This window comes from Pan paniscus, chromosome 9 (assembly GCF_029289425.2).
Source record: "Pan paniscus chromosome 9, NHGRI_mPanPan1-v2.0_pri, whole genome shotgun sequence".
Taxonomy (NCBI): Eukaryota; Metazoa; Chordata; class Mammalia; order Primates; family Hominidae; genus Pan; species Pan paniscus.
In genome coordinates, this window is record NC_073258.2 from 75,206,771 (window position 1) to 75,231,956 (window position 25,186).

At 42.9% G+C, this 25,186-nt stretch overlaps 1 protein-coding gene across 4 annotated transcripts in view; it reads right to left on the reverse strand.

The window, feature by feature from the left end:
• P4HA3 (prolyl 4-hydroxylase subunit alpha 3) overlaps window positions 1-25,186 on the reverse strand; it is a 52,020-nt gene that overhangs the window by 4,846 nt on the left and 21,988 nt on the right. For 2 of the 4 annotated variants that reach the window (XM_063608667.1, XM_063608666.1), the window contains exons 5-13: window positions 24,588-24,639; window positions 21,721-21,884; window positions 21,302-21,478; window positions 14,850-14,914; window positions 12,449-12,608; window positions 8,997-9,059; window positions 5,036-5,104; window positions 3,534-3,630; window positions 2,571-2,708 (exon numbers count right to left, since the gene is read on the reverse strand). In XM_063608667.1, the coding sequence (XP_063464737.1) occupies window positions 2,638-2,708; window positions 3,534-3,630; window positions 5,036-5,104; window positions 8,997-9,059; window positions 12,449-12,608; window positions 14,850-14,914; window positions 21,302-21,478; window positions 21,721-21,884; window positions 24,588-24,639 (918 nt within the window). In that variant the 3' untranslated portion in view covers window positions 2,571-2,637. Of the gene's footprint in view, window positions 1-2,045; window positions 2,709-3,533; window positions 3,631-5,035; window positions 5,105-8,996; window positions 9,060-12,448; window positions 12,609-14,849; window positions 14,915-21,301; window positions 21,479-21,720; window positions 21,885-24,587; window positions 24,640-25,186 lie in introns of those variants that run through there. The other 2 variants (XM_003814677.5, XM_063608668.1) reach the window with 2 other exon arrangements.

A 25,186-nucleotide genomic window follows, 5' to 3' on the forward strand; every position in this document is an offset into this window, starting at 1 on the left:
GCACTGAGTATGCACCTTGTCAGTGTGACTTGAATAAACAAATGAGGCTTTCTCAACTATCCCAAATCCCAAGGCTCCCCTACCTCTTGATGGCAGCATTCAGTGGTAGTTCACCTCTTTCTGCATGCGACATTTTCACATTGTGCTTCAATGACACTGAATGCAGGATGCATTTTGTCTTATCCTCCTACTGGCCCAGCTTCCAGGGCTCTATCCTCTGTATCCCCACAGCACCCACTGAGCCCAGGGCCTGCGCCTGAGGATTACTCATTAAGCAGTTATTAATTTGCAGCCAGACTTTCCTGTGTCTCAGTCGCCTGGTCAAGATGTTTGATAACTGCCCCATCTCAGACATTAAAAGCACAAGATTTGGGGCCAGTCTGTGGTACTCTCAAGTGACTTAACTCTATAAAACTGCCTCCTTATCTGTAAAATGGGGATAATTGTATTGACCTCAAAGGGTTGGAATGAGCATTAAATATTTAATGCATGAAGCTCTTAGAATGGTGCCATTGCTCTGATTAGCTCAGACCCATCCTGTAATTCTGAGAAGTCCAGGTTCTGTGAAGAAAAGGGAGCAGCCTCCCCTGCAGACAGTCGCTTTCTGTCTCGTCTCAGGCCTGTTCCTCTTGGAACTGGAGGAGGCAGGTTGTGAGTAGTGGCAGTAATTTAGTAAGAGGATTTCCAGAATCCTGGTGTGCTCTGCAGAAATCCTAGGAATGTGACAAGGTGCACTTCAGACTCTGAGGAAGCTGGGTATTAGAACATCAGAGCCTTTCCCTTGGGGCCACAGAGCTCTGGGAAGCTGAGGTTATATGGGCTTGAGGGGAAGGGGCAGAGACAGCAGGCATCCAACCACCCAGTCCTTGCACTATGTGGCTTCCTTGTGAGCAATACATGCCCACAGCCCTGTGAAGGATCCTAAGCCAAGTGGCCTGAAATGTTCTCTTGGCACAAGTGCCCAAATATCACAATCACCCATCCATGTAGCCTTAGCCCCTGCTAGACCTACTGCTGGGAAACACTTCTCATCACACTCTGCTTATAAAAAGTCTACCTGTCCTCCAGAGCACAGCTCAAAGGATGCCTTTGCAGAATTGCTGAATGCCTACTTATGTTGAACCAGACCTTCTTCTGGGGCTACCAAGAGGAATGAAGAGCACAGAGCCTAGTGGGAGCAGCCTGGCAAATATATAAACATTGAAATTCAGTGACCTGAGGGCTGGAATAGAGGCATTTACAAAGTACAGCACAGCCCCAAAGCACTTCCCCTGCAAGGAAGGCAACTGACCAAAATTAAACAAATGAACAAAGTCATTTCAATCCTGATAAGTGTTATGAAGAAAACAAAGTCAGTTCATATGAAAGAAAGTGGCTGGGTGGTGGCATGGTCACGGAAGCTCTGTGAGGTAATATTGAGCCACTGCATTGAGTGGAATGATGAAAAGAGGTCAGCAGTGGAAAGACTGAGGGGATGACAAATGTCAAGGCCTGAGAAGTGGGAGTGAAGGTGGTGGTGATGGGCATGGTGGTGATGGGGACAAGGAAGAATTCCAGCATCTGGAACGTAGCCAGGGACAGTGGTGGGAGGTGAGCTGCACCGAGATTACAGCATAAATAAAATGCTGTACAGTCATCCCTCAGCATCCATGGGGAGTTTGTTCCTGGACTTCAAGAGGATACCAAAATCTACAGATGTTCAAGTCTCTTGTATAAAATGGTGTAGTATTTGCATATAACCTGTAAACTGCACACATCCTCCCATATACTTTGTCACCTCTAGATTACTTATAACACCTAACACAATGTAAATGCTATGTAAGAAGATGTTATACTGTATTGTTCAGGGAACACAATACAATCTATTGCATCTGTACTGAGCATGTACAGAATAAAGTCTGTTATTATCCATGGTTTTTTTTCAAATATTTTCAATCCGAGGTGGAATCCACAGATGGGGAACACATGGATGTGGAGGGCCAACTGTACTCTCCCTTTTTTCCCACTCAGCATTATAATGTAAGAATATTCTCAGTTGGGAAAAATGATTTGTAAACATTTTTAATGACTGTGTTAAAAAGCCATCATATAAAAAGAAAAGAAAGTTGTTTTCAACTTTAAAAAAATCCTTATATAATGTACCACTCATCTGGGATATGCTTCTGGGAGGGGGACACTCCCTGCTTGGGCTGCAGCAGAAGGCAGTGGGGAGAAAGTCTTTAAAGTTCTGGGAGTCAGGCTAGCCCCTCCTGCAGGTGTCCTCATTGCCACTTCTTGGTCCCTGTGGTCAAGGTTCAAAGTGCCAAAAGACCCACTGATCGAACCTGAGACTGTTGAGATGTCCTGTTCCCAACAGAGAGTATCTGAACTCCAGAAACTTCCCTCTCAGGCCTCCACTCCCCCCTCCTTTGTACTGTGCATCCTACTCTGACTTCCGTGGCTGGGGCAGATCAAATGTACATTCTCAGTGTCCCCTGGTAACGACCTCCCCCTTGCCTCTGATTTGCGAGGCACAGACAAAGCTGACAAGGCCTTCTTCCAGGAGGCTGTTCTGCTTTCTCCTCTCCTACCCCAGCTTTTGGCTCCTGGCTTCTCTGGAAAGCCACGGGACTCCACCAGCTTCTCTCTGCCAACAGTTCAGTCTTCAGGGCTGGAGCTGCAGGGTCTGCGGAATTCCTGTCCATACTCATGTATCCACTTGTTGGCCACTGGGAGAGAACAGGGAAGAAGGAGACAGCAGGCTCAGCAGAACAGACAGCAGCAATGCTGCAGACTGGTGCGCACTCATAGGCGCGTGTGAGTGCCCCCTTAAATTCTGCATCCTAGGTAACTCACTTGCCCAGCCTAGTCCTGGCCTCACTATGGACTACAAGCTGTTTCTTCCAGCAGATAAATAGCAAAGAGGACATTGTCCTCTGGAAAAAATCACAGGTCCTGTCTCCTGTAAACTCATTTTCAAACGTTTGGGAACTAAGATCACTCACCCTTCATTTTAGAAGCCCATGTTCCCCATGAAGCCATTCCAGAGTACTGAGAGAAAAACGGGTGGCATCTCCTGGCAGCCTCCACCTCAGCTTATGAGCCCCCTTCCACTTCTCTTTCTGTTTCAGAGCTAAGTGCTCCTGGATGTATATGTGACATAAACACGTCCATCTGCTTATTGATCTCTTCTTTGTTTTCCCACCTCCTCATGGGGAGCACTAAACAGGAGAGACAATGGTTTGACACATCTTTCCTTGGGGTAGAGTGTGGATGGGACACCATATTCCTCTCTGGCAGTGCTCAGGAATCAAGGCCTATCTGGTCAGGTGAATAAACCTTTACTGACTGTCACTCTGTAACAGGAACCCCTGCCTGTTATAGGCTCCCAGTCTGTTGGGGGCACCTCATTCATAATCTGATCTTCTCAATATAATGTGGCACTGTAATGCAGCGTTTGGAATGGGATGGCTGTGGTAGGTCCCACCCATCCCCTGTTTCACTCTACTCTGCACCCTGTACCCCCTTCTCATGCCCAGAAAGGCAGGACTTACCCCACTTATCTCCCACCAGGACAGGACAGCCAGCATGAAGTGTGTCACTGTCCCCTTCACCACTCCTGTGCAGGTTCCACCAAAACAGTGCTGCATTCTGAAACAAGAGGGCCCAGCCCCAGGGAGGGTCAGCCCAGAACCTCAGTCCTCGGGAAGCACATACTAAGGACAAATGCAGGCATGTCATTGAAGAAGCCTTTCCATGCAGTCTGGGGGCAATGCATGCATAAAATGGCACAAAATAGCATAAGTTGCCATTTACTCCTTCGTGCATGGGTCACTGACAGAGTCCCCTGCACCCCAGGTCCTGGGGCTGCAGGGACAAATCACGTCCAGTTCTGCTCTCCAGGAGCTCACAAGAAACAGACATAAAACAGACCTGAACAAGACAGCATGGTGAGTTCTGGGAGAAAGGTGAGCACATTTGTCATTGGGTCACTGAGGAGAAACACCCAACAAAACCACAAGGTGGAACAAAATATTCCCATACAGCCAAGCATGTCATTAACTCAGAAGCTTTTCCTCCCTCAGGCACTTATGATTAACACTTTCAGGGAGCAGGCAGTATCATAATCCCCAGTTTCCTAGCAAAGAACTTGAGGCCCAGGGCTTTAAATAATGCAATAAAAGAAGGAGCAAAGTGAGGACTCAAGCCCAGGTGTTCTGACGCTAAATCCTGTATGTTTTTCCCCCATACACGGCTTCTTTGCCGTATCTACTTCCTGTAGTCAAATTACTTTAACCTTGGTCCTCAAAGTAGACAAAACTCCAGGTCATGAAGAGCTTTCCAGGATGCATTGGCAGTCTCTATGTTCCTAAGCCTACAAGAGGCGTCAAGCTCCTGAGCATTCAGAGATACCTGATTTATCGAATGCTCAGGATGTGCCAGGCACTGTACTACCTGCTTTACAGGAATGATCTCGTTTAGTTATCTTCATTTCATTCCTAAATTAGGTAAGGGCTGCCAGGGAGTTGGACTGATCTGAAATTTGGAGGAAATACTCATTCATGAAGCAAACCTCTTAGACTCAGTTCTCCTCACTGCCTATCCTTTCCAAATCCCTATTGCAACATCATAATGCCTGCTGACGTCTCTGTAAACTCCTGGATCAAAGGGCTATGAATTTCCCTCTGCACCCTCCGTGCCTCTAGCTCTCAATGTGGACTGAACTAATGATGGAAGGAACTAGATGCTGTAGAGGATCCAAAGTAAATAAAACAGAGCTCTTATCTTGAGGAGCTGTACTGTGACAGGGAAGACAGACATGTAATCATCTACTTGCAATATAAGTGTAAATAAAATAACAAATAGAGGCACAAGTGACGAGCATGTGTGCGGTAGTAAAGAAGACTACGGGATGATCTGTGATTCTGGGAATTGGGGAAGACCTCTTTTTGGCCCTCCTCCCAGGAATGGGCTTGCAAGCACAGACAGCGTGAAGGTTAGAGGGTAAGCGCCGCACTCCCTCAACCCCGTCTTCTGGGACCAGGGCCCCACTCACCCTAACCACAGGCACGCTGAGGTTGGCATAGATGAAGGCTGTGGCTCCTCCAGCTTCCACCGAGCTCAGCTACAAGACCAGAGGAAGAAGCCCGAGTTAAAACTGCCACCGACTTCCCTACCCTGTCATATGATGTCACATCTGCATAGATTCCTTCTCATGGTCTTTTCTTCAACTCTGAGAGAAATACTTGAAAGACAATCATCCAACTCAGGAGGAACTTCGGGAGCCTACTCAATGGCATTGGTGTTTGCCTACAGGGCCACAAGAGGACAATGTTTTGGTATTCTTCCTTTCTTTCCCTTCCAGCTAACATCCTTATTGAGGGCTACAATAAGTAGATTCAAACTTTTTGACTGAGACCCTTAGGAAAAAATACATTTTAAATAATGACCCAAGACACACACACATACACACACACACACACACACACATACACACACACACCTCCTGAAATATAATTGTCATAAAACATTCTTAATATCTGAGATAGCTTCTGATCTTCTCTATTTTATTTTATTCTATTCTGTCATAAAACATTCTTACTATCTGAGATAGCTTCTGATCTTCTCTATTTTATTTTATTCTATTCTAGTGTGGTTCTCTTAAATGCTCATCAGAACCACTAAATTAATCTCACCACCTATAATGGATCATGACTTGTGGCTTGAAAACCAGTTTAGACTATGATTCTTCTTGAAAGCTGGGCATCATAGGAACTACTTATTACACCTTTGGCGTATTCTCCAGATCACTCTGCTCCTCTCCAGGGAACCCAAGCTAAGGAGTTTCATCACTGGTCTGTTCTAGGACTATGGATATGTTTTCTTAATGTGAAGCTTTTTTTCTGGTTGTCACAGAAATATATAATAATTGTAAACTGTTATAAAACAGGAAAATATTTTTAAATAACAATAATTATCATTGTACCATCCAGAAAAAAGTTATAGTTTACATAGTGATAGTTGACATTTATTGGGCACTGACTATATGCTAAAAGTTACACTATGTCCTTGCAAATATATTATCTCATTTATTCCTCAGAACAATCCTAGGAGTTACAATCGTTATTATTTTTAACTCTTCACATTTTATAGATAAAGAAACCAAGTCTCAGAGAGCTTAAGCACTTTATAAAAGGTCACATGACTCTTCCATGATGGAGTCAGGATTTGAGCTGAGCTGGTGCCATGTGACTACAAAGTCCCTGCTCATAACCATCATGCTACACATTTGGAAATTTAGGTCATATCCAAATGTTTACTATTATAAACAACACTGCACTGAACAACTTAATGAAAAAAAATCATTTTGCATTTTGGATTGTTTTCATAGGAAAGAGTCTTGGCACTAGTATTATGGGGTCAAAAGGACATGCATATGTTTCATACTTCTTATACATTTTGCTAAGTTATTTTTTCAGCAGTTGCATCACACAAGAGTGCCAGTTTTACCTCACGCTGCCTAGCATTATCTACCAGAAGGTTCATGCTCTGTAATCTTATGGCAGTCAGATCCTGGCACATTTACTTGTGTTACAGAGCAAGAGGTATAGGAGGTAGGACGCTGGCCCTTGGTAGATGCAAGTGAACTGACATGGTGATTTGGAACCTGGAAATGGCAGTGGTGACTATTAGCATTCCTTGGCTCTCCCTGTAGCACACTGGGAAAGCCGATGAGAACAACAATTGGCTCCTTGTGTTCAGGTAACAAATTAGATTATTCTATTCTAGCCCTTGTCAGTAAGGGGCAACCTGGACTTTCCTGCATTCTTTTACCTGTGGTTTTACAATATGGTGGAAAGGAATGACATAGCCAACACATTAAAAAGAAAATCGGATTCTGCATGCAATGAAGCTCATGAGCACGGCATGGGCTGTAAGAACAGTGGGAAAGGGAGAGAAATCTTCCGTCTGTATACCTTCTACTATTTTGTACTGGGGCTGATCTTTTTTTTTTTTTAATAGAGACAGGGTCTCACTATGTTACCCAGGCTGGACTCGAACTGCTGGGCTCAAGCGATCTTCTTGCTTGAACCTGCCAAGTAGCGGGGACTACAGGTGCACACCACCGCACCCAGCTTGGGACTGATCTTATGTACAATCTGAGCAGAAAATCACCAACTGGACTTCAACTCAATCCTCTGTACTTCTTAAAGATTATTTTCTCCCTATAAAATCAGTCTTAGGTTTCCCACAAACCTTAACATTTGTCTTGAGAAATGTTTGTCTTGAAATTGTCTCGAGAAATCCCAACCTGAAGATGAAAGACTTGGGCATAATCTAGCACTTCCCTGGTCCCATGATACTGATTCCCCTTTATGAGACCCTTTCCTTTAATTGCTCTGTGGGATACAATGACAGAAACATACAGTATGGAACCTTCCAGAGTGACATCCCTCCTTACATTATCTCATCAGACCCTCACAACAACACTGTGAGGAAGCACAGGGCAAAAAGTGAGCTCAAATAATAGATGTAATCTGTGCTGAGGCCACATAGTAAGTGGCAAAATCAGGATTAGGTCAACTGACTCCAAATCCAAAGTGTATTCCATTCCACTCTGTCTCAAATACTTAAAACCCAAATGCACATGCATGCACACGCATGTGAAAGTGCATGAGAGTGCATGCGCGCACATACACACACACACACACACATGCATTTGCCATTTAAAATTACTGGGCTCTTATACCCACGCTACTTTCGCTATAGTAACTGGGGCCCTGTAACCAGGGAACCAGCCATAGGAGATATTGAGGGGATAAAGAACGGAGATATATTGTGCCCTAGATGCCCTGTTTTTTGGCAGCAGTTCATTCTTTCGCTGTCTGTGACCTCCCATAACAGCTGGAGTGATCAACCAGAGATGCAACCAACTGCAGCTCCAAGATGTGTCCCCTGCCTGATAGCTGACCTCAGAATGATCAGAATGAGGCCAGACACCATTGTAAGTGGAAGCCTTCCAGTTCCATAGGAAGTACAGAACTGAGCCACATAGAGAAACACACTGGAATTGCTGGCATTAAAGACTACACAGAATGCTGGCCTCTGACTGCCCTTTCTTGGCTGTCCTGTGGAGACCAGAGACAGTCCTAATAGAAGAGGAAAAGCTGGGGTGAGGGATGTCTGCTATTCTAATGAGGCTGAAACAAGGACTTCATCTTTGGTTGTTATATAGAGCCCTTATATATGTTTGTCCCTTCAGTTAACAGTAAGGTATCTCTTCTAATAAGTGATTAATTCTAATATTCTCTTCCAGTGACAGGTGATTGGAAGCTTGTCCATAGAGACGAAAGTAAACCCACATGATCTGAAGGGAAGGGGACAGGTGAGATGATACAGACTGGGGCCGAATCCTGATCAGGCCAGGAATTAGGAGAGAAGTACAATTTATTGGTTTATTTTGAAAGGGGAGTCATGGAGATTTTACTGAAGATTTTATAGAGAGATAAGGCAGAGAATTTTCACTAAACATCAGAGGCAGCACTTGCTGAATTTCTCTCAGTGTCTCTGTTCTTCCCTCTTGTAAATCTGCTGCCTCATTCCTCATCCATCTCCCTCCCCACAGCCCCACAACCTCATCTATGGGTTGTTTTTCAACACTGATTAGTCCATGAGACCTCAAGGACACAGATTCTCAGATCCTCCTCCTGTGTTGTTCAAGTCCCTCTATCTCTTGGCCTTCAGTGGAGCTCCACTTCCCATCCTAATCCACTGCCCATACCAAGGTCATATTTAGATTTACACACTGTCAGCCTCTTTGAGGGTAGAAACCTTGTCTTGTATTTCTTTACATCTCCTACAGTGCCTATCAAAAATGCTGTCTGAAATTCGCAAAATTCCTGGAGATTTTTGCGCTGAGTACCAGATAAAATCAATACGTGAAATTGCTTTGAAAACAATAAAATAAAGTAGAGCTACAGTCAGTCATGAAGTAAGAAGCCCAGAGCAATACTCACATAGATCATAAATGTTGCAACTCGGTTTCCTGACTTCATTCTGTAGAGGGGGCTGCTTGGTGACTGAGAAAAAAAAAACAGAACATATTATTTTATGCAGATGGCACCAGAGGGACAGGCAGGATTCCACTATTAATACAAATAGAAGTAAAATGGGGGCATCAAAGATGGGATATAGTTCTGATATACACCTACTGGAGTATGTGCCCATCTTTGCTGGCAGGTACTCAATACAATTTTTTTTTTACTAATTTATTAGATACTTATATAAAAGAATTGTCTACTACCAAACAGAACTACTTGTCAGCAGTGAAAGTACTATATGAGGGGTTAATTGCACCTTTGAGTTCTCTGTGAAATATAGAAATTAATATATAAAATATTACAGACAATTATTCTGTAGGAATACCAAATCATAAGGCCAGAGTTCCAATTACTTGCTGAAGAGACACACTCTTTTTTTTTTGTCATGGAACAGTTTGAGATATGATTTATATTCCATAAAATTCACCCCTTGTAAGCCTACTGTTCAATGAGTTTTAGTAAATTTTAACAGTCGTCCAATCATTCCCACAATTGAAGTTTAGAACACAGAACACTTCCATCTGCTGAAAAGCTCCTTCATGCCAGTTAGGAGTCAATCCCTGCTCCCACCTCCAACCTCAGGCAACCCACTTATCTGCTTTCTCTCTATAGCATTCCATTGTGCAGATATATCAAAATTTGTTTATCCGTTCACCTGTTGACAGACATCTGGGCTGTTTCCAATTCTTGTTTTTTTTTTTTTTTTTTTGAGATGGAGTCTCACTCTGTTGCCCAGGCTGGAGTGCAGTGGCACGATCTCAGCTCACTGCAACCTCTGCCTCCCAGGTTCATGCCATTCTCCTGCCTCAGCCTCCCAAGTAGCTGGGACTACAGGCGCCTGCCACCATGCCCAGCTAAATTTTTTTTTTTTTTGTATTTTTAGTAGAGACGGGGTTTCACTGTGTTAGCCAGGATGGTCTCGATCTCCTGACTTCGTGATCTGCCCGCCTTGGCCTCCCAAAGTGCTGGGATTACAGGCGTGAGCCACCGTGCCCGGCCCCAATTCTTGGTTATTACAAATAAAGCTACTATAAACTTTTCTGTACAAATGTTTGTAGACACATATTTTCTTTTTCTTTTGGGTAATATACATAGGTGTGAAATGGCTGGATCATAAGTAGGTGAATCTTAAACTTTTTAAGAAACCGTCAAACTTTTTTCCAAAGTGTCTGTATAATTTTGCATTCCCACTAGCAGTGTATGAGAGCTTCAGTTCCTCCACATCCTCACCACCACTTGGTATAATCTTATTTTATTGTAGCCATCATAAGAGAGTGCAGTGCTATCTCATTGTGGTTTTAATTTGCATTTCCCTAATGATGTTGAGCATCTTTCCATATGTTTCTTAGCCATTCATTTATCCTTTTTGGAGAGGTGCCTACTCAAATAACTTTCTGTCCATTAAAAAAAATTGAATTATCTTATTACTGAGTTATAAAAGTTCTATAGATATTTTGGATACAAGTTCTTTACCAAATATATGATTTGCAAATATTTTCTCCTAGTTGGTGGCTTGTCTTTTCCTTTTCTAATGATGTTTTTTGAAAAGCAAAGAATTTTAATTTGATAAGGTCCAATTTATCAGTTGTTTTCTTCTTTTATGGATCATACTTTGGTGTCATATCTAAGAAATCTTTGCCTAACCTGTGGTCACAAAAATTTTCTCTTATGTTTTCTTCTAGAAGTTTTATAGTTTTACATTTACATCTATGATCCATTTTGTGTTAATTTTTATATATGGTGTAAGGTAAGGGTGCAAAGTCATTATTATTTTGCAGAGAGATATTAAATTGTTCCAATACTGTCTATTGAAAAGATTGTATTTTCTTCATTGAATTTCCTTGGCACCTTTGTCAAAACCAATTGATCATAAATGTGTTGGTTTGTTTCTGGACTCTGTTCTGTTCCATTGACATATGTGTCTCTCCTTACACTGGTACCACACTGCCTTGATTCCTGTAGCTCTATATTAAGTTTTGAGATCAGATAGTGTATGTCCTCCAATTTGTTCTTCTTTTTCAAAATTGTTTTGGCTGCTCTAGGTTTTTTGCATTTCCATATACATTTTAGGATCAGCTTGCTAATTTCTACAAAAATAAACCTCCTGGAATTTTTATAAAGCTGGGGTTCAATTTATAGATCAATTTTGGGGAGGTCATTTTAATCCTCAATAACTACTGGGTATCTACCCAAAGGACAAGAAAGTATTATATTACAGAAAAAACACCTGCACCCAGATATTTATTGCAGCACTATTCACAACAGCAAAGTCATGGAACCAACCTAAATGTCCATCGATGGTTGATTTGATAAAGAAAATAAGGTATATATACATAACGGAATACTATCCAGCCATAAAAAGAATGAAATAATTTCCTCTGCAGCAACATGGATGGAGCTGGAGGCCATTATCCTAAGTGAACTAACTCAAAAGCAGAAGATAAGATATTGCATGTCCTCACTTATAAGTGGGGGCTAAACAATGGGTACACATGGACATAAAGATGGAGGTAACAAACACTGGAAACTCCAAAATGGGGGAGGGTGAAAGGGGAGTGAGAGTTGAAAAATTACATGTCAGGTAAAACATTCAATAGTTGGGTGATGGGTACACTAGAAGTGTGGTCCCCACCATTACACATGCAATACCCATATAACAAGTATGGCTGGGTGCAGTGGCTCACTCCTGTAATGTCAGCACTTTGGGAGACTGAGGTGGGAGGATCGCTTGAGCCCAGGAGCTCAAGACAAGCCTGGGCAACATAGCAGGACCTTGTCTCTACAAAAAAAATTTTTTTAAATTAGCCAGGTGTAGTCCTAGAGCTACTTGGGAGGCTGAGATGGGGGGATCACTTAGCCCAGGAGTTCAAGGCTGCAGTGAGCTATGATGGTGCCACTGCACTGCAGCCTGGGCAACAGAGCAAGATCCTGCCTATAAAGAAAAAAATAAATACATAAATAAATACGTAAATAAAAAACAAGCACATGTACCCCGTGAATCTAAAATTTTAAAAAAATTATTTGCTATTGTCAGCAAAGATGGCCAGTTGAGATCATGAGGCTAGAAGAGTTACTGGAGGAAGGACAATCCTCACTAGGAAGTCCCTGAGTGGAGCAGTCAGATGATTCCATGACAAGCCACATTCTTCCCTCACCAGCAAATTTTAGAAGGGAGATGGTGGCAGACAAGAAAATGAGTCAGCAACAATATGCTTGAAACTAAGGCTTTCAGATATTTCTGGAAAAAGAACCTTTGTTCTAAGATTTCACTTAGTATTCCCTGAGAGCCTACAAGAGCTCTGCCTCAGAGAAATAAATAATGCCCTGGCTCCCTACCCCAGGGGATTGGTCATTGACTCCACCATTACCGTAGCATGGTCAAAGTGAGGCTCATAGTGTCCTCCGATGCCATAGTTCACCACCTGCAGATACTCTGCATAGGGAGGCCGGACATCAAGGCCTGTGAGGGCAGCAATGCGGTGGTTGAGGGTCACCAGTTTTGGGTCAACAGTGTCCTTCAGCCAGGCACTAAAACACACCACAGATTGAAGCATCAATGATCTGTTGCCCGAAATGACTAAATGACGTATCTGAATGAATGAATAAACAAATGAATTATGTTAATTGCCAGAAGGAAGGATGGAAGGAAGGAGGAAAGAGAGGGAGGGAAGACAGACATAAATGCCTAATTACCTATGCATTCCTCATGTTAAGTCTGCCCAGTCCACTTTGTTCTCTACCTCAACAATCTCACAGCATTGAGATACAAAGAGGAATAAGACAAAACCCCTGCCTTCAAAGCTGCTATGGTGTAGAGACATCTGAATAGAGGGACCCGGGTACAGTGGGAAAAGCTTGTGATTTAGAGAAATGTGACGAGTCCCTGATCCTCTGTGATCCTAAGTCAAGTATTTAACCATTAACCTCTCTAAGGGTCAGTGTGTTGTCTATAAAATTGGGATGATAATAATATCTACTTCACAGACTTATAAAGATTGTGAGAGGCAATGCTTATGAAGACACTTTGTGAACTATACATTAGTGTTACTTTTAAACACAGGAAAATCTCTGCTCTACTGCAAGACAAGCCAGGATAGGGCAAAGGCCAAACAGCAGAGTTCAGTCTCTTTTCCTGAATGTCTTGTTGAGGTTCTGACAAAGTGGCAACTTTGGAATCAGAATTTACGTCCCTGGGAAGTGAGGAAGTGCTCCCTAAAGCCAGTGGGTCTCCTGGGGAGACGATAAGGCTCTGAGGGAACAGCCTTGGCATGATATGGAAGACCATTTCTTTGCTCTTTGCTTTTGATGGATTAGTGTGTTCATTCTTTCAAATAGAGTGCAAGCAGAGTGCTATGCCACATGCTCTTAGGTTACAGAGATCCCCAAGACAGAGCTATTGCCTTCTAAGAGCTCATGGATTATGGGGGAAAGGACAAACACAAATATAACTAAGAACAAAGTAAGGTACAGTGAAAAATTGAGAAACAGACTTTAAAGTGCTGGGAAGCACAGAGGAAGGAGAAGTTCATTCCAGTGGGGCACTCAGGTAAGATAGTGACATTTAAGCCAAATTTTGAAGAGTGCATAAAATTTCAATAGATGGAAAAGATGGAGTATTCCAGCCTGAAGAAACAGCATAAGCACAGACATGGAGGTGTGGCAATAAATTATGAATAAGGAGATAGGAAGAAGTAACGGGAGATACAGCTGGAGAAGCAGGCTCAGGGCATGACGTAGAAAACTGAAAACACTGTGATATGGAATCTGGACTTTATGGATAATGGGTACTCAGTGAAGGTGTGTGAGCAGGAAAATGATTTGGCAATTAGAAGTTCCCTGGTGACCTTTGGGAGACCAGCTCCAGCGAAGTTGTGAGGACAGAACCAAAAGTCAAAGAGTTGAAGAGTGATGCAAGTGGAGAAAGAAAGTAGTTTCTTGTTCGGAAAAGGGAAGAAAATACCACCTGCTCCCCTGGAAGCAATTAACCCAAGGCTGAATTTTCTCTCTGACACTAGAATATCAGAAAGGTTAGAAAAAGCAATGAGGCTGAGGTCATAGGGACGTTCCATAGGTTAGAGAATAACTACTAATATGAAAGGCCCTTAATGTACCAGACCAAGTAAGTTAAGCCAAATGATTCTGAATCACAGCTTTCATCACTCACCTCCCTTCCCAGACAGCACAAACTGATCGCCATCCTGAGGTCTGGCCTCTCCCCAAGGATGCTGACGTCACTGTCTCACATGTCTTTGGTGGATGTAAGTAAAGGGCTGCAGTGGGGGGTGGGCAGGGCTGGAGGGGTGGGATAAAGGTGGGCTCTCACAGCTGAATCTGCTCCTCTACAGAAGCCATCAGGGCCAGAGAGTCTATTTGTCCTTCTGGTCTCATTGTTGGCAAGTCATGCTTTCAATATGAGTCAGGAGGTGGGAATGGAATCTTGTAAAGTTAAATTACAAATGTGGACAGGACTGTATCTTCTGGAAAAGCAATCCTGTTTAGGAGAACAACTATAGACATATTTTTTGGTTTACGGCAGGGAGCTCTTCCAAGTCTCTCTCGAATGGCCTTCTAGTTAAACCCTCAGATGATCTAACAACCTGGGAAAGGGGAGTGGAAACTTCACCCTCTTAAAAAGAATGTACAGCTATAAACGTGAACTAGGGATTCTCCACCTCTGGCGGTCCCTGAATGGCTGTTGCTGACTGGCAGTCAGCTATGCTACGGCCCGAGGGTGGGCAGCAGGTATGACCAAGGAAGGGCCCTTCTTACCTTTTGCTGATGCGGTACTCCACTTGTAACTGCTTCTCCCCTGATGCCACCACTGACCTCTGTAGCTGGTGGGAAGAATGTAAGACAAAGTCCAAGTGGTTATGAAGCAAAAGGAAAGTTTTGTCACTTCCACAGACATATTTCTCTCTTAAGCATCAACATAACAGATGCCAGTTCCTCCTTAATTAGAGGACATTTTGCATGTGGGACTAATTTAGTGACAGCTATCAATCCTGAAAATAAAAGATCATAAGTGACCAAAGATCGTAGAGTTGAAAATAACCTTTAACACTGTGTCTAGTCGACAGTAAGCACTCAATAAAAGTTTGCTGAGTTGAATTTAACTGTTATTTGAATCCCTTTTGTATCTGCAAGACTGTGAGTTAGGTAAGAACAGGGGCTATTTCTCATTCGTCTTTGTTTCCCAGGGTCAGGCACAGGGCCTGACCTATGGTAAGCACTTCGTAAGTGTTTGTCGAATTAAATGAACACCTCCAGCAACAGGAAACTCTCTACACTCAGAGGCAGCCTGCTCCTTTTGAATATTCTAATGAAAGCCTTTCCTTACAAAGAATCAGAGTCTGTTTTTGCTACAACTACTTTTTTAAAAAATTGATATATAATAGTTACAGATGTTGAGGATACTTGTGAGATTTTCATAGCTGCAACTGCCTTGATTATGAAAAGACAACAACAGTTTTGATAACACTAGTTTAACTAAATGCCTCTCTTTTGTTCTGAATGTCTAGGTATAGCATTTAAATTATTATTATTATTATCTTTAGAGACAGGGTCTTGCTCTGTTGCCCAGGCTGGAGTGCACTAGTACGATCATAGCTCACTACAGCCTCCAACTCCTAGACTCAAGCAATCCTCCCACCTCAGCCTCCCAAATAGCTGGGACCATAGGCACATGCCACCAAACCTGGCTAATTAAAAAAAAAATGTTTTTGTAGATACGGGGTCTTGTTTTGTTGCCCAGGCTGGTCTTGAACTTCTGGTCTCAAGGGATCCTCCCACCTCGGCCTCCCAAAGTGCTGGGATTACAGGAATGAGCCACCATACTGGGCCTAAATTATTTTTAAATAAAGTGTCTCCTAATTGCAAAATCCAGGGACAGAAAGAGAAATATTATTTATTTATATGAGGGTAAACATGTCTACTTCTGCCTCTGTCATCAGAATGTCAGCTCATGAGGGCAAGGACTTGGCCTTTTTTCAGTGCTGTATCCCCAGGGTCCATTCAACACCTGGTGGTGGAGTAGGTGCTTAGTACTGGTTAAATAAACAAATGAATGAAACAGGGCACTGCCCTTAAAGGTACTCACAGGGCTCAGACCCAGCTCTGGTGCTTCACAGGCAGGCAGAGCAGTGCCTGGGGCAATGAGCTACACAGACAGAAGCTCTTTCCCTTCTCTGAAGCTTCCATAATGTCATTGTCCCTCCTGCTAAACCAGATAGACAGTCTTGGAAAAGCCTCTTCCTTTCCTTGGGCCTGTTTCCCCATCTAAATTCTGCACAGCAAAAGAAACTACCATCAGAGTGAACAGGCAACCTACAAAGTGGGAGAAAATTTTCGCAACCTACTCATCTGACAAAGGGCTAATATCCAGAATCTACAATGAACTCAAACAAATTTACAAGAAAAAAACAACCCCATCAAAAAGTGGGCGAAGGACATGAACAGACACTTCTCAAAAGAAGACATTTATGCAGCCAAAAAACACATGAAAAAATGCTCACCATCACTGGCCATCAGAGAAATGCAAATCAAAACCACAATGAGATACCATCTCACACCAGTTAGAATGGCAATCATTAAAAAGTCAGGAAACTACAGGTGCTGGAGAGGATGTGGAGAAATAGGAACACTTTTACACTGTTGGTGGGACTGTAAACTAGTTCAACCATTGTGGAAGTCAGTGTGGCAATTCCTCAGGGATCTAGAACTAGAAATACCATTTGACCCAGCCATCCCATTACTGGGTATATACCCAAAGGACTACAAATCATGCTGCTATAAAGACACATGCACACGTATGTTTATTGTGGCATTATTCACAATAGCAAAGACTTGGAACCAACCTAAATGTCCAACAATGATAGACTGGATTAAGAAAATGTGGCACATATACACCATGGAATACTATGCAGCCATAAAAAATGATGAGTTCATATCCTTTGTAGGGACATGGATGAAATTGGAAATCATCATTCTCAGTAAGCTATCACAAGAACAAGAAACCAAACACCACATATTCTCACTCATAGGTGGGAATTGAACAATGAGATCACATGGACACAGGAAGGGGAACATCACACTCTGGGGACTGTTGTGGGGTCGGGGGAGGTGGGAGGGATAGCACTGGGAGATATACCTAATGCTAGATGACGAGTTAGTGGGTGCAGCGCACCAGCATGGCACATGTATACGTATGTAACTAACCTGCACAATGTGCACATGTACCCTAAAACTTAAAGTATAATAATAATAATAATAATAATAATAATAATAATAATAATAATAAAAGTTTGGGACAAAAAAATAAAAAATAAAATAAAATGCAGCATATGAACAACATGTGCTTGCGAGTTCCTCTCATCATGTGGCTCTACAATCTTAGGAAGCAGGAAATCAGAAGGGGATTGATGTTGCCTCCATCCATTGTCCCTGGTGTCCTGTCCTGAGCCATTTGTAGAGGAGAAACTCATAGAAGAGAGATGCTCCCTTCTGTTCTTTTAGGGCAAAATCAATGGTTTAAAAACAAACAAACAAACAAAAAAAAAAACCTAAGGAATCTCCCCCATCCCAGATTAAGGAGCCACCTTATATTTATTTCCTGTAACAATCATTAATTGTCTACCTACCAGTCACTCGTTTTTTGGAACAAAGATTTATTGGTTGTTCTCTGTGCTAAGCACTGTGCTAGGCACTGGAAAAACAATATGTTAATCCAGACAATGTCCCTGCCCCTAAGACATCTAATGGGGCCATAATAGGCAAGTATAGAATGCCATGGCAATAGAGAGAGGAGCACATAGCCCATTCTTATGAGGGACAGGGAGTCTTTCCAGGATGTCCACAAGACACACTGGAATCATACAGGTGAGAAGACAAGGGCAGTTCGTTCCAGGCAGACAGAAGAGTGTGCAGCTGGAGCGTCAAGTGCCGGGGGAGATGTGATAGAAGGGGTTGGCAGCAGCCAGGCCATGGAGACTTGTAAGCACTCAAGGGCAAAAGTGACCCAACGAAGAGTTTCAGCAAGGGCTTGAGTGGTCAGACCTGACCTTTTAAAGATTTACTCTGGCAGCAATGGGAAGAACATGGGGCAAGGCATTTGCAGAAAGATGATGCCTGCTAGTTTACAGTCTGACTGGGGAGACAGGATGCTGACCCAGGAAACTGTCAGTGATGTCAAACAACACATAAATGGCAGAATACATTTAAAAATTAAGTACCAAACAACCAGTGAGAAAAAGCTTAGAGTTCAGAGGAGGAATAGGTAATTGTATATGGCTCCAAAAAGTGCTCTGAAAAAGAACCAAAGGAGGCCAGAATGATCGGGGCTAGCGGGCCCAACGAAGGTGCAGGGCTTCAACTGAGTCTTCAAAGATGGGCAGGATGTGGTGAGAGAGAGAAGTGATGAGTGAGTGTGCTTTGGGAAAGGGACAGTGACTAGGAAGCAGAGATATTCAACACAAGCCACTGAGGCATCTGTCTTCAGTTCCCATGGGGAAGCCACTACCATGTCAGTCCAGGGCTGATTCCTGGGAGAGCCACAGACCAGACAGGCATCAGCAGCCCCAGAGAGACACGTCTAGGGGAAGGAAGTGTGCCAAGATCTGTGCATGCTAAATGGACGACATGGCCATGAACATTTAAATCAACGTCTCTGGGTGGGTCACTTCTCCCGTTACCATGGCAACAGGGCTGTTCTAAGGAAAAAGCAGCTGCTGGCCAAAAGCTACTACTGCTGGCTCACTGCAAAGCTGAACCTGTTTGCTCCAATTCACCAGTGGGGCTTAATTACCTCAAAAAAGCTTCTGTGCAAAGATTCTAGACTTTCCTGGAGGGGCTTTTAGATGAAATGATGATTGCCCCTCTTCTCCCTCCAATCCATGTCTGCTGTTACAGTCTTCCTTAAAAATCAGACATGATCATGCAACTCTCCCATTAAAACTGTCCAACAGCTCTCCTGCTGCCTACAGGATAAAATCCAAACTCCCCGGCATGGCATTTATAGCATCTGCTAATGGTGTCTCACATCTAGCTTCATCTCCTATCACCTCTCGCCCCCATCCCTTGCACACTTCAGCCACCAAGCTTCTGCCCAGTCTCTGAACATACCACATATCAGGCCCTTGCACATACTGTTTTGTCTTTCTGGAATACCCTTTGCCACCTTCTTTCTCTGATAGATGTCACCTCCACAGTGAAGCCTTCCCTGATTCTTCCTCCCTTCCCCATCTCTTCTTCACCCAATTGCCTTTTCTTTAGAGGAAGCCTTGCTTTTTTATGTGCATAGCACAACTCTCTGCCCACACCTCTATGATAGCATGTATCATAGTGTAGTGTAAATATTTGTTTTTCTCCATTGTGCACTAAGTTTCCAAGAGGAAAGAACCAATACTTCATCTCACTGTAAAAGCCCAGCACCCAGGCCAGTGTCTGGCACACAGTAGGCTCTATTCTGTTGATGAATGACTAATGGCTGCCTGGATGAACTGCACATGTTAAGGGCACAATGTCTGGCTTGACAGAAATAATTCTGAGACAATATCTTTAAAGAGGCAACATGCTTATAGAGGTGCATTTTTTCTTTTTAATATTTAGCACACTTCCTAGGGGGAGGATTAAATGTCCTCTTCCCATTGACATCCAGCTTGGCTTGGTGACTTGCAGTACTTTCCCTGTGGAAGAATTAGAACCTTGCTGTTAACTGCAGTAGTGGCTACATGCTTTGCTCTGACCAGTGAAACATGGGTGGAAGTAACATCTGGCACTTCCATGCAGAAGTTTTATGAACCAGCTCATGTTTGCCATTTGTCTTTTTCCTCTTCCATGAGACTGGCAATGTCCCATACAGAGGCTGCTCTGTCAGGCTGGGTCTCCAAGTGAAGACAGTGGGATGGCCTTAATCAAAATTTAATCTAATCATGATTATAATTTAATTTAATCATGATTGTAATTTAATTATAATCATAATTACATTATAACTAAATTTTTCCTTAAAACAGCCCTGTTGCCATGGTAATGGGAGAAGTAACCCACCCAGAGATGTCTATTTAATCATTCATGGCTGTGTCGTCCATTTGGCATGCACAGACCTTGGCACACTTCCTTCCCCTAGAAGCATCTCTCTGGGGCTGCTGATGCCTGTCTGGTTTGTGGCTCTCCCAGGAATCAGCCCTGGGCTCACATGGTAGTGGCTCCCCCATGGGAACTGAAGACAGATGCCTCAGTGGCTTGTGTTGAATATCTGCTTCCTAGTCACTGTCCCTTTCCCAAAGCACACTCACTCAACACTTCTCTCTCTCGCCACATTCTGCCCATCTTTGGAGACTCAGTTGAAGCCCTGCACCTTCGTTGGGCCCGCTAGCCCTGATCATTCTGGCCTCCTTTGGTTCTTTTTATAACGAAATTATAATAATGATTGTAACTGAATTACAAAGTTTAATTTATAATTATATGTTATAATTTATAATTCATAAATGAGGCACAGAGATTAACAATAAAATATAATAATAATAATATACTGTAATAAAATTATGGGAAAATGACCTCTCTCTCTCAAAATATCTTATTGTACTACACTGAGAATAACTGAAACCACAGAAAGTAAAATTGCAAATAAGGGGGACTACTGTACCTCTAAGTTCTAGCTGTGGCTCTAGCTACATGTATGAGCTTAACAAGTCCCTTCCCCTCTCTGGGCCTCGGTTTCCTTTTTAACAAAATAATGAAGTTTAGCTTTCTACTCTAACTCTGTAAATTTGTGCTAGGATTTTACTCCTTGCCGCTGTCATTTCACCCTTTTCCCCACCTCTACCAATTACATAGAATGGTTGACACTTTTGAAGTGTTCTTTTTTATTTGTCTTTTTTTAGGTTAAGCTTACATACAATGATATACACAGGTCTCAAGTGGACCATTTGGTGAGTTTTGACAAATGCATACAGCCACATGTACCATGTCCCTAACAAGATATTGAGAGCACATTTTCAATACCCCGGAGAATCCTCTTGCACATCATCCAGTTAATCCTTTCCCTCCAGAGGCAAGCACTATTGTGATTTTTTTCCACCATGGACTAGTTTTATGGAATGGTTGGCATTCTGAACTCCTTGGCTCTTTGAGGTGTCTAGTTGTTCAGGTCGCCTATTCTTACACTCCTGAACTCCAGGCATGTGAAGATGAAAGAGAAATTCTTGGCGGGTTCTCAGGACACTCACCCATGGTTCTGCAAGTTCTCTAATTTTCTGAGCCTCTGAGTCACTGACGAAGTCATGGTAGAGAGCAATGTAGGGCTCCAGGTGGATGACCTCCTTCCGGATGGGCTGGAGCAGCAGGTAGGCGTTGGAATTGGTCTCATAGGAACAGTAGAGGCTAGGGATCTGGTAGAGAGTGGGCTGGAAGGAAAGAATAGGATGAGCATAAGAGAAGAAGGGTCTAGGAGCAAAACTCAACTTAGGGGAACTATGGCATAAAAAAATTGGAATGCAAGAGATACAGAATGTGGTCACTCTGATGCTGCCCAAGTGAGCTTTATTGTTTTTAATGCATCAGCTCTATCCCCTCATGTTATCCCAATTCTAGCTTCTCAAACTCTAGCCAGGCCTCTTCCCCTTTCTCTTTCCCTGAGGAATCCTACCTGGGAACCCAGGGTCTGACATAGCCCCTCGTAGGTGTCTCTGGTCTGCAGGTGGGGTATATTGGGCCTCTGGATGACAGCCTCAGCTACGACGTGGTTGGGGCTCTCTGCCAAGAGCCTTTCATATTTCAAGACATTCCTGGCCATCCTCTTATTATCTGGGCCTGGAAGAAATCAGAGCAGGGAATATAAAATAGGGATTAACAAATACTGGCCCCAGGGAGTGCCACCAAGGTTTCCTCCAGCTTCACTGCTGCACAGGATGGGCAACTGGATCTCCTGAATAACTCCTCATGTCAACACACAGGAGGATGCAAGGCCCTCACTCCCAGAAGACTACCTGGTATTTTTTTAAAAGACTGACTTGATCCTGGTAGATCTGAAGGTGCAAAGGGTTTTGGGAAGCAAAGTGGAACTTAAAACTCTTAGGCCAAGGGATCATGAAGATGGCTGCTCTGGGATACTGTGATGGTATATATGGGGAAGATGAAGCCTCATTCATTCATTCATTCTTTCACCCATCCATTCAGTAAATCTTCAGTGAACATCTACTATGTACCAGATACTGTGCTACAGGCTGACCTCTCAGAGTTTAGAGTCTAATGGAGAAAAAGGACATTAAATTATCACTTACAACAAAATATGATAAGTGCAATGAAAGAGAAGTCCAGAAAGCCAAAGCCTATTGCAAAAGGACCCAACCTATTCTTCCCCAGAGAATTGGAAGCTAATTCATTCTTGGCTCCACTAGATCTTTCAAATCTCCTAACTGGCCTAGACCCAGAGCAAAGAAGTATGGCGCAGAGGGACTCTAGACTTTGGCTCTAGACTGGATTCCCACAGGGCCCTTGGGAAACCCAATAAATCTTGTGTCTTGTTTGTGCCCACCTGTTTGTACCCACTTTGGCTGCAAGATGCCCCATGCATTGGCAGAGCTACCCGTGGCCTGCTGGCCTCTTTGCATGACTCTCAATGCATCTCAGAAGGAGGTGCTGAATTGTTCTAATGCTCCCAAAGCATCTTTCTCTGAGGAGCCCAGTGTGCTTCTAACCACAACCATCACCCTGGCAAAGGAGGAAAGGAAGGGGCAGAAATTACCATTCTGTTTTAACAAGAGAAGAAGTGAAGTTTTGGAGAATGGAAATTATAAGCCCAAACTCCAGTGAAAATATTGCAAAGCCGGAAATAAAACTGGGAATCTCAACTTGCCATGTTCTATTATCCACCCATAAAAGCACACAATTTGAGTGGATAGCAAAGATTTTAATAGATCAAGTGCAAAGAAATAAAGAAGGGTTGGATTATAATTTTGTTTGTACCACTAATTACTCATGTGTTTGTAGATACACAGCTACTTCCTTATCCTATTGTTTGCTAAATTATCAGAAGGGAATAATGTTACTAAATGGATTCATTAAAAAGTTTTGTATACATGCAATTATAAAGTCCTACATGAAATACTTTATAAATATTAAAACAAAATAGTGATTTTGTATCTCATTTTAGTATCTAAATACTAAATACTCATGCCTGTAATCCCAGCATTTTGGGAGGCTGAGGCAGGTGGAACACTTGAGGCCAGGAGTTTGAGACCAGCCTGGCCAACATGGCAGAACCCCATCTCTGCTAAAAATATAAAAATTAGCTGGGCATGGTGGCACATGGCTGTAATCCCAGCTACTTGGGAGCTGAGGAACAAGAATCACTTGAACCTGGGAAGCAGAGGCTATAGTGAGCCAAGATTATGCCATTGCACTCCAGCCTGGGTGACAGAATGAGACTCTGTCTCAAAAAACAAAACCAACAAACAAACAAAAAAACCACACCCCTAAAAGCAAAAGCAAAACAAAACAAATAAATACTGTATTAAAGAAAAACCTAGGAAGCCATCTACCACTAAAATGTTAAGCAAATACATACATATAACTTTGAGGCAAACATTTCCAAGCAGATACCTGAGTTAGGAAGCATCTCCCTCCTGTTTAACTCATTTTATTGTCAGCAAGAGACTCCCTGAAGCGGGGTGATGCTGAATTCTGTGACCTACTGGCTGGGCAGGATGCATGCATCACAGAGTGAGACCTGATTTAAGGGGAAAAACTGATATCTCCCTGTGAGCAGCTGAAGTGAGCAACCCTGCTGAGTCACTTTCCTTCTTGCGTACACAGTGCACACTGATTTCATCATAGTGGACACTGATTTCATTCATTCTTGGGTCTGCTTCCAAAATCTGGGTCTTTAAAATGTCTCTGAAGAAACTGGCTCCCACTCCTGGACTTTTTCCCATTGAAGCAACACTAATATATCATTGATTGGTTGGAAGAAGGAAGGAACAGGTTGATATCTTCTCAGCATTTTCCAACTAACTTAAAAATTTCCCCCTGATGCATTGAACAGCATGTAAGATTTCACCAAAATTTGAAATGTGACCTGGATTATGAAATTAAGATAATAAAGATAGGGCCAGGCACAGTGGCTCATGCCTGTAATCCTAGCACATTGGGAGCCCGAGGTTGGGGGACCACTTGAGGTTAGGAGTTTGAGACCAGCCTGGCCAACGTGGTGAAACCCAGTCTCTACTAAAAATACAAAAATTAGCCAGGTGTGGTGGTGGGCGCCTGTAATCCCAGCTACTTAGGAGGCTGAGGCAGGAGAATCACTTGAACCCAGGAGGCAGAGGTTGCAGTGAGCAGAGATCGCGCCACTGCACTCCAGCCTGGGTGACAGAGATGCCATCTCAAAAAAAAAAAAAAAAGATAATAAAGATAGATAGCTGTATTTCTCTTGCAGGAATTAAAGGCCAGGAGCAGAAGGGAGTTCCCCATAAGTCAGACCTGTGGCTGGCTTATCTTTTATCCATTACGTACTGTAGAGAAGAAACTCCCGAGAGAGGCTGAGGGCACACGAAACATTTCCTGCCTGTTAAAAAAAAAAAAGAAAAGAAAGCATTAACTTCACTGAGGATATCTCTTCTGAACAAACCATTAAATTAAAAAAAAAAAGATAAAATATTCTTACCATAAGTAGATAATAAGGCTCACTGAAAGGAACAGCAGACCAGAAATGCAGAGGATCTGTGGCCTCACTGCAAATCAGGTCTCACCAGTCTCCTCATTTACTAATGACTTATGACCACCCTTACCAGGCAAGGTAGGAAAATAAATGAAAATAAACCTTCTTAAAGTGCCCTCAAATCTTTTTTTGTTTTCTGTTGAATTGTTTTTTTTTTAATTTTATTATTATTATACTTTAAGTTTTAGGGTACATGTGCACATTGTGCAGGTTTGTTACATATGTATACATGTGCCATGTTGGTGTGCTGCACCCATTAACTCGTCATTTAGCATTAGGTATATCTCCTAAAGCTATCCCTCCCCCCTCCCCCCACCCCACAACAGTCCCCGGTGTGTGATGTTCCCCTTCCTGTGTCCATGTGTTCTCATTGTTCAATTCCCACCTATGAGTG